This window comes from Teleopsis dalmanni, chromosome X (genome assembly GCF_002237135.1).
Source record: "Teleopsis dalmanni isolate 2A chromosome X, ASM223713v2, whole genome shotgun sequence".
Classification (NCBI taxonomy): domain Eukaryota; kingdom Metazoa; phylum Arthropoda; class Insecta; order Diptera; family Diopsidae; genus Teleopsis; species Teleopsis dalmanni.
Genome location: NC_051848.1, coordinates 25,538,023 through 25,557,116, shown reverse-complemented (window position 1 = coordinate 25,557,116; position 19,094 = coordinate 25,538,023). Strand labels below are relative to the sequence as shown.

Sequence of the window (19,094 nt, the reverse complement as noted above, 5' to 3'; positions counted from 1 at the left end):
GCTGTGCTCGTATTACTTTTGCTAATTCGAAATTGATATAATCTAGTCCATTTACTTCTCGTGTCATAAGCCGTAACAGAGAAATGCCCAGTATCGCTATTGGAGTATTATATACCAGGCGTACGTGATGATAGTATTGTCCCAATAATGTAATGGAATTATAAAGGCGATTTCTATCATAAATTCTATATATGTCGGAATTGATATAATTTTTTTCCAAAATTTGAAGCATGACATTACGAATATTGGTTCCGTCAACAATCAGACTATCAAAAAGTTCAGAAGAAAATAGAAATCCAAATTTTAGTGCGACTATTTTGTCTATTAGAGCTTTGGTATTAATATAGGCCATCATTTCACTAGAAAAATTTTTAAAATAAACACTTATTAGTAAAGATTCTTACGGAAATATAAAGTAGATTTTATTTCAAGTCAATTAAACATTTTCTTTATCTAGCAGTTTTTAAAAAATATACTGAAATAAAAATATACTATATATACTAAATATACCATTATTTGTCATTGTGTTTCTAAATTTTATAGTTAGGTATTTTTACTTAACTTTAATTATAAGACATGTTAAAATATTCAATTTTGAATAAAGTATTAAAAGTACTATTAGATGTGAGCAGACTTTGTCATCTGCAAAACTAATAGTTTGAACATAATCCTATAAATAAAATAATATTTTATTTACTTGACATATTTCAATGAAGTATTCTGTAGAAGTATAAAATTAGTAATTATAAAAACTATATGTTTCATCTCTACACATAAGAGCATCAAATATATCGATCTTAAAAAAAATGGTAACACTCGTTTGGCAACATATTATAAATGTGAATATCTCTTTAGGCAAATGACTTATATATATAAATATATATATATATATTTTGTGATATTTTAGTTATAAAGCAAATGTTAAATCAATTATTTTTATTAAATAAAATGTAATATAACTTATTTTATTTTTTTTCTTTACAATGGCATGTACATATATCCTTCTTACATATATCATATTGCCTCTCAGTGCTCTATCATTGAACATTGTGGCACTATCATGGGTCAATGCGTCCATAGAAGATTTTTTGTGCTAACTTGTCTTGCAAAGCATAAATTTGAGAATATATCAGTAATTTATTGAAAATAAAATAACCTCAAAATTTGTTTGCATTTATATAAATTTTGAGGTTATAATTAGTTGCGGAAGGTGGGCCACAGTCGTGTGCAATTATTATTATAACTTTGACAGATCAATCAATTATTGTTTTCATAACATCCACACTAACCAAATATAGACATTATTCTTATATATAGTTTTTAAATATTTTATACTTACAACAATTGCTCCTTGTTTTGAACCAAACTACAAAATTGTTTTTTAATATATTTTATTTTTTCATTCATATTAACTTCGTCATCTTCCGGGTTTAGCCCGCGTATCATATTGACAATATAATCTTTGGTTGAATCAACGCCGGTTGTTTTATTTGCGCTGTCATTCAGCGCATCACCAAATGTGTCAACTTCAACATTAACACTTTTATTGTCTACTTCTTTATTTAGATCTAGATCTAGTTCTAAATCAAAATCTAGGTCTAGATCACCGAATTGAATAGACCCAATGCTTTCATTGCTTCCCATTAAATTTGCCATATTCACACAATTTTTTTTTCGCGATTACAATTAACTTTTCTTTTTACTTTTAATGTAATTTTATCTGGAATTGTTCTAGATTGTCTAGAATATAAGCCTTCCTTACTATTTTAATATTGGATTTATAAATACTGTTGAATATATCACGTAATTGTTCCAATCAGACTTTGAATTATCGTAGATCCGTAGCTTCTTAAAAACGCAGTGCCTCGTCGTACGAATCGTGAAACAATGCCAAGAAAACATGGCGCCAATTTCTTATCGATAATACAGTTTGAAACTCACTAAAAGCAAATAAATAAACTGGATAACGGGTGCTATTTTGTATAAATTTTTAACTTGAAGAACGTTTATTGTGTTGAAGCACAATACAAAAGAAGAAAGATAATGACACTGACAGTGAAAAAATGGGTTTTATATCTAAGCCGAGGATAAAGAAGATATTATTAAGTTTCTAATAGAAAATAATGAAAGCATTATAGAAATTAAACTGGAAAATATTACCAAAAAAAATTTTAACGTAAGATGTGTAATATATATAAAGAAAAAATGCAACACTGCGTTAGTTGATATTTTACGACCGATGCCCAATTGCAAAGAAGATAGAGAAAAGAAACAGAGAAGAAATTTTGAATAGTTGTGGCTCTTTGTGCAATATTGCAAAAAAATCTCTGTTATATATTTGGTATACCAGAATTGTCAAGTATTAAAATCGGTGTGGTTTATACCCTAAATGTTGACTACATTTGTGGTTGCATTTAGCATTTGGACTTTTCTTCTAATTAAAAGAATTTGTATAAATTATTGTTATTGGAAATTCCATGGTATATATTAATATCATTATAATGAGTAAATCAAGGCATGATATTTTATATCACACTTACGTCAATTTGTATATGAAAATATGTATATATAATTAAGTCATGCGGGAATAAGAGTAAATCATGATAAAATAAATTGAAATTTCCTAGGGATTTTTTGCACTGCACTTATGTAAATATTTATTTATTTATTTAATACACTTATTTATTATTTTTGGTTAAAAGTATTCAATTTTATTTATTTATTTAATAAACATTTTATAAAATTTTTACAATGGAAACATTTAATTTAGCAAATTTTTATCTAGTTTACACTATTCGAAATTCTGGTAAATGCCAACATGCACTGCCATACCGACATACTTTGGTATTTCCTTCAATTTTACCATCAATTTACTCGAACTCCCACACGGCCTTAGTCACGAAAGTGTTTTCACAAAGTTAAAAAAATTGTTAGTATTTATTTATATAAAAGTTCTTTTTATTGTATTGCACATATACGTATTTATATATATGTTGCTTAATATATAAATTTATAGGAAAAGTTAGCATCTATTATATAAATTAGTATATGTACATATATTCCGAGTTTTAAGTTACATTGTTTCAATATTTTGTTTTAAAACCATATATATCAATATATTTCTATAATTAATTAATATAATTGTACCATATTTACTTAAAACACATATATAATTTTTTTTGGAATTTGTTAAAATGTAATTAACATGATTATAAATGTCTATACATAATAAAAACTCACAACCGCAGTAGAATTAAAAATATTAATTTTATTAATTTTTATTGTCAAAAAACCAAAACAAACGAAATTTCTCAGAAAGTGTTTTTATATTACTAGACATTGTGGTGAGTAGTAGGGCACCAGGTGGTGAAAATCATCATGGCACCATTGCGTAACATTAGAGTTTCTGTTTTTGTACTGCGTGATATTTTCACCACATTGCAGAAAATTTTTAATATTATTTAAGTAAATAACATTTAAAATTTTATATACTATTTTTAACATAACTCTCAGTTTCTTTCTTAATCTTCTTTGTTTTGTTTCGCTCAAATGTTTGAATGAAATTGAAAAGCAAAATGGTATTAGAATCTCGAATGTGAATGTTGTGGTCAAAAAATAATACCAATTGTATTTTCTTATTGGAAGAAAAGAACACATTATTATTTTTAAATAATAAATAAATTTATTTTCAGCAACCAAATCGCAGCGCTTTCCATTGATGAAGCTACAAAGCTTTGGGATCTAATTTGGCATTTACACTGGCCTCAAATGGCTCATTTTGGACAAAAATCAAAAATGAGAAGCCGATGACCCATTTTTGCATACAAAATTTCAAGCGCAAATGAGATCCATTGGATTTCATTCTGAATAAATGAGTTCCAACGAGTTTGGAATGAGTTCTAAATATGTTTCAAACGCATTTTGACAGTTTGAGAAAGCCGTTTTTGACATATTGGCAAAAAAAAAAAGGTAAACAAATGTTTGGTGATTGCATTTTCTTGAATATGATGCACCTCTTCTTGGAACGTCTACCTCCCAAAAATAAATTAATCGAAGCTAAAAATACATTTTCAGTTTCTATTGTAAGGTTTAAAGGTATATTTAACCTTCATCCAACATTTTTTTTGGCACAGGCCAAAAATCAAATCAACAGGCAAGTTGAAAAATCAGCTGTTTGAAATGAGAACGAATGAATTACAATGAATGTAAACACTTTCCAAATGACTCATTTGAAATGAGCCATTTGAGGTCAGTGTATGGTAAGCAGACCTTGGTATCGTCACCCCCACTAAACAAATTGGTCAAACAGCTGTATTTGCATATATGACCTTCATTTTTTTTATGCATATAATCTAATAGCACATTCACATTGTGTCATTTAGGCCGTTTTACTCATTATAGCTTTTAATGTGGATGATTACCATACAAAAATCGTTTAATTTACGTATTTAAGGTGGAAGTTGTAGAGCACAACCCTGAAAAATAAATTTGTATAATATGAAATATGTGTCATATGTTTTACTAATATGCAAAATGTAAACAAACAACAGCTGAGCTGTGAACAAAGGCACTGAAGAAGTAAGTATTTAATAAAATCTTTGTTGAAATATATATGTACTTGATATACAAGATGTATATATGTAAATATATCAATTATATATTTAACTTTTGTATGTGATATGTTATTATTATGATAGTTGGAGTCAAAAAACCAATTAAACCAAAAAAGTTATATTATATGTATAAATAAAGTTAGTAGACCGTATTAAAATTAATATACTTATACAAAAAAGATATGATAAGTCGTGTCTATTAGTGTTTGGACATGTAAAGAAGTCATTTAACTCAATTATAATTGTTTGACCAGACAACTGCTTTTGACACAACATTAAACTTATTCCCTTAAGTATTCCATCACATGTTTTTTTTATATACATATTGTATATATTACATTTTCTCTACTTAGTTCTATGCAATATAAGTCTATAAGTATGTTTGTGTGATAGTATTTAATTCATCAGAAATACGTTACCTGCATCTTTAAATGTGTGGTAGCCAACAAATGTATTGCAATTTACTAAACCGACAAAATTGTGTGGTAGGTTATTGCAAACAATTAATTACCATTAACGAATGTCAGATACTTCACAAAACAAAAAAAAAAACATTTTGATAAATTTATTTGTCTTGTATTCATATTATCTAATAAAAAATAAATAAAGTTATATTATGAAAAAAAAATTGTATTTAATTTTATCACTCAAACAGTGCTTGAAACTATACAGACTTAAAAAGAGATTGTCAAAATTTTATAAAAAATTCATGCTTTTTATAAAAATTATTTAAATTTATTATAAATAAATAAAACACAATAACGTAACGCAAAAATCACTATTTTACATTTTTGTCACAATAAAATCTTCTGATCTTCTGATCAGTATATATCACAACATAATTTTCAATAGAGTGGTAAATCCAACCTCATACCCAACCTTATCATCAATTTTAAGGCGCCGTGGTAAAACTAAAACTAAGTACTATAAAAGTGCCTCAAAAAAGAAAGTTCCTGAAGTGTTAAAGCAATGCAGATGGCAGACACTTTCATTATGCTCACCACAACTACGACAGGTATAGTTGAAAGGGAGATTTAGTCTCTTAACATGGTTACCTAAAATACATGACTGATATCTCTACGGCGCAACTCAATCAGAGAGTTTGATTTTCTTTTATTGAAACAAAACCAAATTTCATATAGATGCATGCATATCCTTGAGTCTTTCCATTTCTTATTAAAAATATCGGCATAAGAAGAACTCAGTACCAGTTTGCCTGATGTCAACGATATGCACAGATTATTTAGGTGTTCCGCATGGCTTTCATCACTATGATCGGGAACGTAGCTTAGATTAATATTAAACGGCGTCAACATCTCATTTAAAGAAGTGTAACAGTCAAAGACTGTCTTAGATGTAAATGGAACTGAATTAAAGGACTTTAAAGCAGCTTGTCTATCCGATAGTATGTATATACTCTTTTTAAGTGTATTATTATTTACTTCTAGACAAGCTAAAGCTTCCTTTATGGCAGTCACTTCTGCCTGAAAAACACTACAGTGAGAATATATTCAGTATTTAAATTTCTATGCAAATGTTTGTATCGTTCATATTCCTTCATATTGCTTTTATACTTAATAGTAACTTAATCTTAAAAAGTAGTCCAAGTTAATTTTCTGTAAAGATAATTAGGAATACTCTTATATGATACCATTTGCAATTTTGGTAGTGCCAATTTGAAATAAGTTCGACTGCATACCGAAACAGCACAGATGTGCCCTAAAGGGTATAAATTTAACGTGCCATATGCTTTAGAACTTCATACAGACACGTTCGCAATCACATCTACATTAAGATCTGTTAATATAAAATTTGTATTATTTTTAATTGCAAATGAGTTTCTGCAATTGCAATGAGGTGTAAATACCAAATATTATGTTTCCAAGAAGCAAATGCTCACAAGTTTACGAGTATCTTAAAGATGCAAATTAACACGAATACACAAAAACCCAAGAAGATACTGCGGTTTCGGTAACGAAATTAGTTTTAACTTTATTCTCACTTTTTATTATGCTTATGTTGAGAATTTATATGACTGAATTTATGTATCTACCACAGTGCGGTTTAATACACATCTATTTTAAGTAATTAAACTACCAAGCAGTACTCCTTGCAAAGTCAATGAATGCAGCATTTCAACAATGTCATTAAGTTGTAAACTGTAAATTTTGTGTAACTAATCGATTTAAGTTTTATGTACTTTGTAGAGCAGAGTAGAGCAGAGTAGAGTAGAGCAGAGTAGAGTAGAGTAGAGCAAAGTAGAGTAGAGTAGAGCAGATACATGAAGGTATCTGTGTTACATTAGTTTTATGGAAGTGTGAAACTTAATTTGTTTGTGTAATAAATTTTTATGCATTTGAAATTATTTGAACTGTTGAATCTGCATTAAAGCTTTAGCTTCAGCTTCCAATCCGGATATTGTTTCAAGGAAATTATTTAGCACTTGAATAGCTCTATGAATTTATAGTTTTTTGTTGTAGATTCAATAAAAGAATTATTGTCAAACAAAAAATGATCACAAAAGTATATATCGTGACAATCCTGCAATCTTAATGAAGTCAATTTATTTTCGTTGTAACATTTTGAATTATAAAATAATAAACGAATATATCTATATATGTCAACATTAATAAATAGAATGAGTTGAAGTATTCAATACTGTTGATAGTCCATTATCTCCAATAGCAGTCTTATTGTGGAAAACTCAGAGTGTCCACAAATCTTATTATAGCAAAGCTTGTTGTTAACTTCACCCAAATAAGTGTACAGAATTACTTATACCTCACTTCACCCAATCGAACCCATAGCATAGTTTTGTATTATTATATTTACATATAACATTTATATATGAAGAATGATTTCGTTCTAATATATGTTAAACACAGCAAGTGAATTTGTTAAAAAAAAAACTTTCACAGCAAAGCAACAAAACTCCAGAAAAATAAGTGAATTTAAAAGTCAAGTACGGCTTTGCGTCAGTTAGTTAAGGAGCTCTGGCTCTGAGCTTTAAATTTGGCAGGACACGAGTTCGATTCCTGGTACTTGCAGTTCTAAAAAATTATTTATGAATAATTAAATACAAGAATGATTTTCAAGACCACTGATGATGGGTATTTGGCTATATTCCAAATAGCTATATGGTCAGCCAAATATTCAATTAATTAAAATAATATAAAAAAGAATCTTTGTTGTTGTAGTTCACTAATGTTCGAAAAACTTCTTTATAATATTTATATTTATTTTTTTATATATATTATTATTATACTTAATATATATTTATTTTATTGTGTTTTATATTTAAGTAATGTTATTTGAGGTAATATAGTCCTAAAATGAAAATTATATATATACATACTAATACTCCGATTTGCGCTGATTCGAATTGCCTCGCAAAAAAAAAATAAGTTTTTGCTTCGAATTACGTAGGTAGTGTTTCAATTTGTGGTATTTTTTAATATATGCGTTCAGTTGGAATTCCCATTTAATTTCATGTAGATCTCAGAGGATTTACAGGTATTAAGTTTTTATTTAAAAGGTGTCAGTTTACATTTGTATGGTGAATGAAAATGTAAATTTTTGCTTTATAGACAATTTAAAACGTTTTAAACTTGAAGAAAAACTTGCTGACATTGGGAGAATTCTGTGTTGAACTCCAACTACTGTAAGAACAATATCGTGATGCGGACAAAATAAAGGACTACAAGCTACCTATCTTACCTGCACAACAATTTCATGAAAACCATTGAGTTCCAGATAATAGAATACTGTTTCTGTTTGAAGAAGGATCACACATCTAACCATTGTATGTAGTTATCCCTCTTAGGTCTAGATCAAGTGTCAGATTTCGTGGCGTGAAGTTCTATCTGTATCTAATATAAGGCAACTGCTTATCCAGAGATAAACTAACTTTATTCGTAAGGTAGAAATTCTTGTGTTTTGTTAAGCATAGTTTAAGTGTGAAAGATCTGTTCGTCATAGTGTTCCGCACAGCTCCCAAATGGTATGTATCTCCATCTATTATATACTTTGTGTAATAAAAAGAGTATTTTTGACCTACAACATTATTTGAAATTAAATAAATTTTTTACGAGTACCTCAAATACTTACATAGTTATAAGTAAAGATACATGTTATTTCAAATCACAGTAATTAAAATAAATATGTGCACACTGTCGTATTTAATAGAATTTAAATATTTGAAGTAAGTTATATATTCTAATACGATTTCTCAGTGTAAGAATATGTATTCGTAAACACACAGACAATTCAATCTTTTTCATTTTATCTTTTCTATTTAAGTTCGAATAGCAACAAATATACTCTACTTGAATTATTTACTCTATCAATTTATTTGTAAGTTTTTAAGGTATTAACTACAGTAAGGAAAGTCAACTGAATTATTGAGTGCAAAATCTTGTAAAACTTAACGAACCGTTCGTTTTTTACTACAGATTTAAAGTTAAATTTTTTGACATATTTACCACCCGTACTTTATCTACACAATTCATATATTCATATATTATACATACAGATATATATATATATCTACCAATGAACACAAAATGAAACTATGGTATGTACTTCAGTGTATTTAAATATAAATCTGGTACTAGTTAGAAACGACGTTTAATAGTTTCACTTTAAATTTACTAACTACACAGTTAAAATTTAAGTTAAAATGTTCAAAATTACTTATAAAGTTTAATTTTAATTATATTAAATAATAATTGCAATTTTAGACTCCTTTTTATATTATATATAATATATATATAGTATATTATATTATATAATCATATTATTAGAAATTAATAATAACTACTAATACTTACAAATATTAATATATAGGTTTATAGACTACAATTGTCCATTTCTTGATTATATATATAGGTCTATTCCACTCGTAGTACCTTTGGGTAACACTGTGTTTACCCAAGTGCAGTGCGTTCCACAGTGTGTACATTTTACTTGTGCAGTGTGTAAATTTTACTTGTGTTTTACTTGAGTTTTACTACGAGTAGCTTGTGGAACAGACCTATTATCTACTGATATATTGATATGTTGTCAGTTAATATTAATACTAATATTAATAAGGAACATTTCTTTTTAATTCACAATTTATTAACTCACAATATGTCAATATATCAGTAGATAATAGGTCTGTTCCACAAGCTACTCGTAGTAAAATTCAAGTAAAACACAAGTAAAATTTACACACTGCACAAGTAAAATAAAAATAATATATTAATATTATATTAATATTAATTATTATTAATTATTAATATTAATATTATATTAATATTGATTAATAATATTAATTAATATAAAAATTAATACCGTTATCCATTATATAAAAATTCATAAAAATGTTTAATACGTCAATTGATTATCAGTTGATTACTTTTTTAGAAATATGTATATTTTTTCAACGTCAGTATGAATATTAATTTATTAAAATTTATGGAATTAATTAATATTAATTTAAATTAATTTTAATAATTAATATTAATATTATATTAATATTAATTAATATTAATTAATAATATTAATTAATATAAAAATTAATACCGTTATCCATTATATAAAAATTCATTAAACTGTTTAATACGTCAATTGATTATCAGTTGATTACTTTTTTAGAAATATGTATATTTTTTCAACGTCAGTATGAATATTAATCTATTAAAATTAATGGAAATAATTAATATTAATATTAATTAATATTAATTATTAATATTAATATAATAATATTAATTAATATAAAAATTAATACCGTTATCCATTATATAAAAATTCATTAAAATGTTTAATACGTCAATTGATTATCAGTTGATTACTTTTTTAGAAATATGTATATTTTTTTAACGTCAATATGAATATTAATCTAGTAAAATTAATTGAGCATTAAAATCAACATAATTAAAATAAACGATAATAATTAAGGCATCAACATATGAAATCTCAAATGCAAGCACAAAACTTCTGTGGTAAATGTATTTCACCAACAGCAACAAAATTTATAGCATGAAAGTTTCACTTAAAAGACACTCCGGGAAAAGTTTTAATCACCTACAAACACGCCCCGAAATATTGACTTAAAGTGCAAAGAGACCAAAAGCATTTATTTTGCATATCCTGTTGCTGCTGGTTGTTTTGTATGGCAATGCCAATGTTGTTGCTGCTGGTGTTGATGTCCTTATTTCTATTGCTGTTGTTGTTGCTGTTGTTGTTGCTGCTGCTGTAGTTGGTTTTGGTTTTAAGTTTAATACTGCTGGTTCTAGTTCTGGTACTGGTGCTGGTGCTTATGTTGGTAGTAATGTAGAATTTACTTACTAAAATTCTGTGTAGCACATTTTCAGATTTCAGATTCAAATTTAATTAGGTGCTATTGAATATATAAATTTTAAAAGCAAAAAGGGTTGAAAACTTTCCAACGCATTAATTGAAAGTTTTTCAATGAAGCTTAAGCTAAGTAATTTCTAGAGGCGCACACACAGATGCGGACGCTCGCAGAGAGATACAAAAGCATATATATATATATATATATATAGATTGCAAATGCATTGGAATGAATTGTGTCTTGTTTGCTTGTCTTGTAGATTGGTTGGTATATCCTTAAATATTGTTAGATATTCCTTTTCCTCTATTGTTAAAGCATGAGTGAGCTTTAGGCTTAAGCGTAAATCTTTTGAAGTTGTTGTTTGATTGACCCACTTCGGCGCGGCATTGCGTTACAGGCTGTGTATTGTGTATTGTGAGTTCTGGGTTATGGGTTATGGGTATTTTGTTGCTCACTATTATTATTAAACAGAGTTCCGATACTCAAGTGTGCCACTAATATAACAATAATCGCAAATTGTATTTTCATGAAATTTCATTTCATTATTAATAAATAATTTTTTGCATTGAGGCAAAATGACGCGTAATTAAAATTCTTTATTAAGACGATTTTTCTTAGATACTTTTGGTTTTGTGGGTGACAAGGCAGAAACTTCAAGTGAATTGTCTACAAGAAAATGTACATACATACATATATAAAATGAGAAGAAGCTGAAATATTTGGAAACAATGGAAATTAATTTTCTCCCATTGCCAACTTATTGAGCAAAATAACAATATTCGTGCTGTGCATATTTAAGTGTGGCACGCTTTAATAATAAAGATAATTCTGACTTTTCTTTAATATTTCTTCAGAAAATATATATTTTACTTTACTGGTATTTAAATAATTTAATATTGTATAAATAATTTTCTTTCTAATTTAATAGATAAATAGTATTAAAAGTATTTTGCACTAACAATCATATAATACTAGCGACCGAAAATTATAGTTAAAACTTAAAAAATAATAAATATAATTATTATTAAATAATTACTCTATTATTTACTATTCACTGTTCAATTCACAAATAAATTATAAGTTTTACTTTTTATTTTAAAACGCAAAAATAATTATTATTTATATTTTAAAAACGAAAAACTCAAAAATAATTACATATTATTTTTTGCAGGCAAAAATAAAACTCCTAATACGCAACTTATTTTTAAACACACAAAAAAAATAGGGTCTATTTACATTATCATGAACGTAACATGAACATGAACTTGAAAACTGGTCTCCGATAGATGAGAAGGGGAAGAGAGTATGATGTTAGCTCATACACATGCAATGTTATATTTATATTTACCTTTTAATGCTGAATACTCTGAATTTCTGTGCTATACACTACTACACACAAGCATTTTACACGTTTACACAAAACAAAACAAATTTCTCTCCTCATGACAGTTCATGATAGTGTAAACTGAACTGTCAGCTCATGTTGTCGTCAAGTTCATCTCACGTTCATATAATCTGCAAACTGGGCATTTTATTTTAAAGTACTCATCCAGCATTCAGACTTATCGTCATTTATCGTTAATCGTCAAAATGAGTCACTTATTACTCGCCTTGATGATTGTTAAGCGATTTTTCTCTCAAAATCATTAATTTGCTCTTTTTGTTTTATTTTATTTTGTAATAAATTTCCATATAACGTTTTTGTTTCTTTATTCTTAAAGTGCAATTATTACTCGCCTCGACGATTGTTTGATGAATGTGTTTTCAAAGGCTCAGTTAGACGGTAGGTAACGTAAGAAGTTGATTCGAAGCGAGATGCACAAGCAACCAAACTGGCGTGTTTGATAGGAACGAAATAAACAAAAACGGTGAACTTTGTTTATTTCGTTCCTCTCAAATACGCATGTTTGCTTGGTTGTGCATTTCGCTTTGAATTAATTTCTTACGTTACTTACCGTCTAACTGAGCTTAAAGCGACTCGCGGATAAGCGGACAAGTTCACACAACGAAAGCATCGTCTGCGACTCTCAGATGCGCTCTACCGCGAATAAATTGCTCAGTACTACGATTCGCGGAAGATTCTTTCGCGATTGAAAATGTTTGCTGGATAGAGCTAAATAAAACTTTTTTGTGTATTTTATGGTTATTGTTACGATCGACCACACAGCTAAAATGTGTAATGCTGGATTCACACAAGAGTTTTGTATATATCACACAATATTTTGTACTATATTTATGGAGAGTAAAACTGCTAAAGTGCACTGATTTAACTAGCCTGAACATAATAATAATATTTTATTACTTATATTAATCATAAATTTGGAAAAATTTGTTTTTAAAATTTATATATTTATATATTTTTGTAAATAATATTGTAACTAAAAGTGATATTGTCATATTGAATGTATATATAAATCAGCTGTTTTTATTTTCTTCCTATGTTTCACCAATTTTACTGTCAAAAACATTCCAATTATAAACTTTTACTTATATGTATTTCACATCTCACTTATTCCGGTCGTTTTTTATTACTTTACTAATTTTTAGTGTAAAGGTACGCAAACCAGTACAAATTGGTGCAAATTGTAGCGCACGGGAACACTCTTCATATATGTTTGACGTTTTATGTTTGCAACAATAGAAATTTAAGCGGGAAGTGCGGTCTTCACACGTTGTTGGTATAGCGTTGGACAATATTTTTTGGGGCTTTCACTTCAATATTTCAGTCAAGCGAAAGTGGTTTTATGTTTGAGATATTCCTTTAAGTCAAATACCTGAAGTTGTGATAAAAGTTCTCTCTGCGAAAATGTCTGACACAGATTTCAATTCAGATGAGTAAGTACATAAATAATTTTGTTATTTAAGAGATCCTGCGCTTAAGATTATATATTGAACTGTTTATTGGGCACTTTTTATTGGGCAGATTGGCAAGAATTCAACTTCGTAAACATTTTATTTTTTATCAACATTTTAATATGCGAAGTTGTTAAAGGTGCCTCAATTACGAGATTTAACTTTGAATTCAGTTGTAAACTTAATTTTAAAGTGTGTTTTTAAACATTTTAATTTAATTTTTGTAATTTGCAGTATTTGATTCGAATTTCTTTATTCCAAATACAGTTTGAGCAAAAATAGTTTTCATTTGTACTTACATACAAATGCATATATGTACATAGGTCGATACGTGATGTCACATAACCTCAATAATAAATATATTTTATAGAAGCCTTTGCGTGGCCAGATTGATTGCACCAAATTATATCCATTTCATTAGAATGTTTGAAAAATAAATATAAATATATAAAGTTGTGGAATATAAATTATTTTATATATATTTATACAAGCAATTTTTTTGAAAACTATGTGCTTTTATATCGATCAAATATTTCTTGCTAAGAATACAGTGATGGATCAGCTACAATATATGCATTCAGAACTATCATAAATGTGATAATAAATTTAATAAATCGTAGCAATAATTATCCATATATTTTAATAACTTAACATTGTATTTTTATTTCATTGTGTATTTAAACGCACATCTTGGATATTGGCCATACCCATATAACAACTATAACGTTTTAATTTGCAGAAATTATTATTCTATATCATGAGATAGCCCAATACTTCCTGTCTTGTGTTCCAATGAGTTTGACAAAACTTCTGAAACCTGGTTACATATTTATATATAGAAAAACATGATACCTATTGTCAGTTTAATGTTGAATTATTGGCACAAATTTTAATTTATTACCATAAACTTATAATCTACTCATCAATTAAAATATCAAATATACTTAAACTTTCAACTTTTTTTCTAATGAAACTCATATAGTTTGTTTTGAGTCTTATAATACAATTATCAAACCAAAAACAGAATTTCATTTTCCTAATTAAACCAATGTCTATATATTATTTTTAACACTGTTTTACATTTCGTTTGATATTCTTTTCAATGTAACACAATTAAATACTTCCCAAGTAAGTAAGGTCCTGGAAACCGCAACCTACATTTTGATGTTTAATTATCGACCCTGAGTTATACTTAAAGAATGTGAGCTTATCAATAAAATCAGTCAATTAAAATCCATTTTTACAAGGAATATTATTAATATAATATATTAGTTAATATTATATATAATAATACATAATACCTATATCGCATAATATTTAAGCATTAACTAATGCTATAGGAGTGAGTGGCAAGCTTCAAAAGTCTTATAAAAAATTACTAATAATGATAGTGAATTTATTTTATGATTCTGAATCGTATTCAAGAAACGCCAAAATTTAAAAAAAATATATATATAAAAATTCATTAGAATAGTGATTGTTTAATTAAATTTAAAATGTTGAAATCTGAGGCAGCGATAAACTCACCGCTCAAATCTATAGATATACCTGACCATTGCATGAGCAGGTCGGAACTCAAAATACTCCATTTCCAAAGTGTAATTTTGTGCCAAGATTTTTTTGCAGAATTTATTATAACATATATATTTTTTACATAACACAACATTAACTACCTTTAATAGGATATAGTACGTCTTCATATGATAATGTGATTGTATTTAGGCACGCAAAATATTTCCAGTGTATGTAAAAAAGCTTGTAACAAACCCTAAAGATAATACCAGTCTGACTACATTTCTCCTCATTAATCCATAATTTTCTTTAACCTTATAATAAACGAGAACGTCTCCTTTCTTAAACATAAAATAAAATTTTAATTTCTTTAAAACTTCATGAAGTCGTGTTAGAAACATTCGAAAAATGTCATACAAATATTATTGGGCATTACCTTAATCTAAAATTTTTAAGAAGCACACAAAATTACAATTTGTTTTCGTTTTTTTTTTTTAATTCAAATATAATCTATTTTATGTTTATTTGAAGGTCATATGGAGCTGAATCTGGATCTGGATCTGGATCTGGATCTGTATCTGGTTCTAGTTCTAGTTCTTTCTTCTTTTCTAATGAAGAAGAATGTATTGCAAACAATAGTATTCCAAAATCTATATCAGAGCAAATCAAACAAGGGGCTATAAAAAAAACTATTTTATACCGCGAAGAGAACGTAGAATTTGATCGCTCTGACTGTGAAATTCCAATATTGCCTTCTATAAAGTCTTCAAAATATAAAATAGAAAAGCTGAACATTTGTTCCTGCTGTGACAACCATAATTGCACTTGTATTTTTACAGACTCTGACTTCGACTCAGAATCTGTTGACTTAGGCAATGTAGGTGAGTATAACATTGATTAAAATTTTTAACATATCGATAATAATAATATTTCTTGATTATAAGGAACCAAAGAGCAGCCTATATCAAACATAATATATCCATTTAAATCACTGCCGAAAGAAGAAAAGTATGGAATTTCTAAAGGATTTGCTGATAAAATTGCAAATAATAAAAATAAAATTATGATACTAAAGGTGGATACGGGCTTTGAAGATCACACAGACTTCAGTTGTTACGTTTGCAGCAAAACTGTCCGTCTTTGGCATGAATTAACTCCTGAAGAAATTTACGAATTATATGAAGTTGAAGGAACTACATTTATTAGTCAAAAAGTTTTTATGGACCTCAATTTTTTATTTGTCAACTGTGAACCGTGCACCGAAGATAAACCATGTTCAATTTCGGAGTGGTTAAAGTGGACAGAGGGTTGGAACTTTTACGTACGTAGCAACAAATTTCAAGCAGAGAAAAAAGTACTCGACCTACTTAAAGCATTTGCAGTAAAGTTAGGCGATCGTAGTAAGGCGGAGAATATATAATTTTAGTTTCATTAATTCTTTAATCACAATTTAAAATCATAAGTAAAACAACACAAGAAAAAAACAAAATGAATATTCATATCAGATAATATAACTACTCATAGTGTATTATATGATGTATTTATATGAATGATGACGAAGAAGACAATTACTCTGAACAAATATTTTTTTTTTATATTTAACTAATTTTAATTTGTAATTTAATTTAAGTTGTGCCCGAAATATTTGCATAATTAATTCATTTTTCATTCGTTAAAAGCTGCTTTTTAAAATATTAAAAAATTCTTTGGAATGGCACTTTAAGTAAAGAAAATTATTTATATTTTTAATTTAACATTAAAAAAGAATATATTAAATTTATACATATATTAAAAACATACTTATTATAGTGAACAGTACATATTGAAAATTGGTAAAATTCAGAATTGAATTAAAAATATGTGACGTCATTTAATATCTAATGTTTAATTAAAACGTGAAAAAGTTGTCGTCTCACTCATATCAATAAATCACTGGTGATATATGTTTATATGTACTATTACTATTTGAAAGTTACTAATAAGCATTTTAAAAGAATCTTTTGACTTTAATACTTTTAACGTTTTTATTATTTAAAATTCCGATTATTTTTTAATTATTTTATTTCTTATATAAAACAGTTTTAAATAAATTCTTTGTACTAAAAAATTTTTTAAAATTATTTTTCGCCACGTTAATTAAAATAATTTTTTATAAAATATTTTTTATTATATATACTGTACTTTATATTTCACCTCTCCTTGAAAGTCAACTATCAGGATTACGATACGTTACCCCCTTTTTTCTATCGTACAATATAGACAATAGAACAAAGAGAATGACGTATCGTAATCCCAATGATGACTCGAAAAATATATTATAATAAAAAATATTAAAAAAAACAAAATCAAAATCAAGAAAATATAAAAAAATCATAAATGCTTTATAAAAAATAAGTTTATATTTTTTATATGAATTTGAAAAATTTGATCATGAAAAATATTGTAAAAATTCAATCTTTATAGATGAGTCTGTCACAGTCTTTAACGAAAAGGATATAGGACAGACTAAAATCAATAGATGAGTTTATATGAGGTGTATATATATGATAAATGTAAAATTGTTTTTGTAAGATAATTATTAAATGCTATACTAACCTAATATAGTAATGCCCTCTATAACGCGTTAGATTGGTTCCGGGTTATAGGAAAACGCGTTATAGGAGCATTCCCGTATACCCCGTATACATATGTGCAAAGGTACGCAAAGCTAATTATGAACTGTAAAAATGCCAGCGTTATATTGGGGAATGCCCGTGTAATACGGGGCATTAAAATCGCGTAATGTGAGAACGTGTTATAAGGGTACCGCGTTATAGGGGTGTTAATTCTATACAAATATTAAAATTTGTTACTTATTAATGTTACTTAATTTTAAAGTAATTTATTTATCATATAACCTCTGATCAGAAAAATAAACTTATACTACATATATAGTGTTTTGTTGAATACACCTGATTTTATATTGTTTCTTTTCCTAACAAGATAAGATTTATTTACAACTGATGTGAACATAATGTTTGTTATTATATTATTTAAAATATTATATTAATATTTGCTTTAATAAATTAATTAAATTACAATTTTTTTTAAAATCTTGAAATAAAGTACTATTTACTAAACAAGAAAATTTTTAATTACTACAAGGAATAGATTGGCATATAGAATATAAGCCAAGTTTATTGAGTAATCGCAATCGGCCACTTTCATTTGAGTGGAAGAATGATGTCTTTGTTGTAGTTATGTGGGATAGGTAATAATTTTCATATTCTACCTTATGTGTACTTCTTATTTTTGGAAGATAAAATGCTCGCATGTGAAGTTATTACTTCATACATACATATAATGCGTAAGTAATATATATGCTGATTTTATTAACATTGATCATCTTTTCACATTGAATGAAAGATAGAAAGCAGATTCCACCAATTACTTAGGTGCGCTCGGCTCCCTTTCAAGCATTCCGGTATTATTTATCAGGTTTTTGAAATTTGTAGATTCTTGCTTGAGTATTTTATGCAAGGCCTATGGATCATTTTGAGTGGTTTAATATGTATATGATGAAAGCAGACATGCATGGATAGAGTTTCGGGATTTCAATTAGCGTTAATCATATTTTTAATAAAGTAGAAAGTATTTGAATGTGTGTTAGATTAAAAAGTTTTTCAAGAGAGAAAAATCAAGTTACTAAATAACATTTTGTTTTGCTTACATAAAAGATATTTAAGAATAAATGCATTATGGCTTAGTATGGTGTATGGCTTAGTTTTCAAGATATCGAG

The 19,094-nt window shown here is 27.2% G+C and overlaps 2 protein-coding genes across 2 annotated transcripts in view; one reads left to right on the top strand and one right to left on the bottom strand.

The window, feature by feature from the left end:
- The window catches only part of LOC119688262, a 1,968-nt gene extending 106 nt beyond the window's left edge, over positions 1 to 1,862 (bottom strand). Inside the window, exons 1-2 of the mRNA XM_038102943.1 lie at positions 1,340 to 1,862; positions 3 to 359 (exon numbers count right to left, since the gene is read on the bottom strand). Of these exons, the coding sequence (XP_037958871.1) occupies positions 3 to 359; positions 1,340 to 1,656 (674 nt within the window). The 5' untranslated portion in view covers positions 1,657 to 1,862. The remainder of the gene's footprint in view (positions 1 to 2; positions 360 to 1,339) is intronic.
- Positions 1,863 to 13,484: 11,622 nt separating this feature from the next.
- Positions 13,485 to 16,786, top strand: LOC119661848. The gene is made up of 3 exons (XM_038071353.1): positions 13,485 to 13,785; positions 15,847 to 16,196; positions 16,260 to 16,786. Exons 1-3 carry the CDS (start codon positions 13,757 to 13,759, stop codon positions 16,733 to 16,735), a joined length of 855 nt encoding a protein of 284 aa, XP_037927281.1. The 5' UTR covers positions 13,485 to 13,756; the 3' UTR covers positions 16,736 to 16,786.
- Positions 16,787 to 19,094: the final 2,308 nt, after the last annotated feature.

Excerpts from the sequence above, each read along its gene's own strand:
- LOC119661848 (XM_038071353.1), top strand. The coding sequence starts at position 13,757 with ATGTCTGACACAGATTTCAATTCAGATGA. Across the intron at positions 13,786-15,846 it reads ACAGATTTCAATTCAGATGA|GTCATATGGAGCTGAATCTG; the intron begins GTAAGTACATAA and ends GTTTATTTGAAG. Across the intron at positions 16,197-16,259 it reads TGTTGACTTAGGCAATGTAG|GAACCAAAGAGCAGCCTATA; the intron begins GTGAGTATAACA and ends CTTGATTATAAG.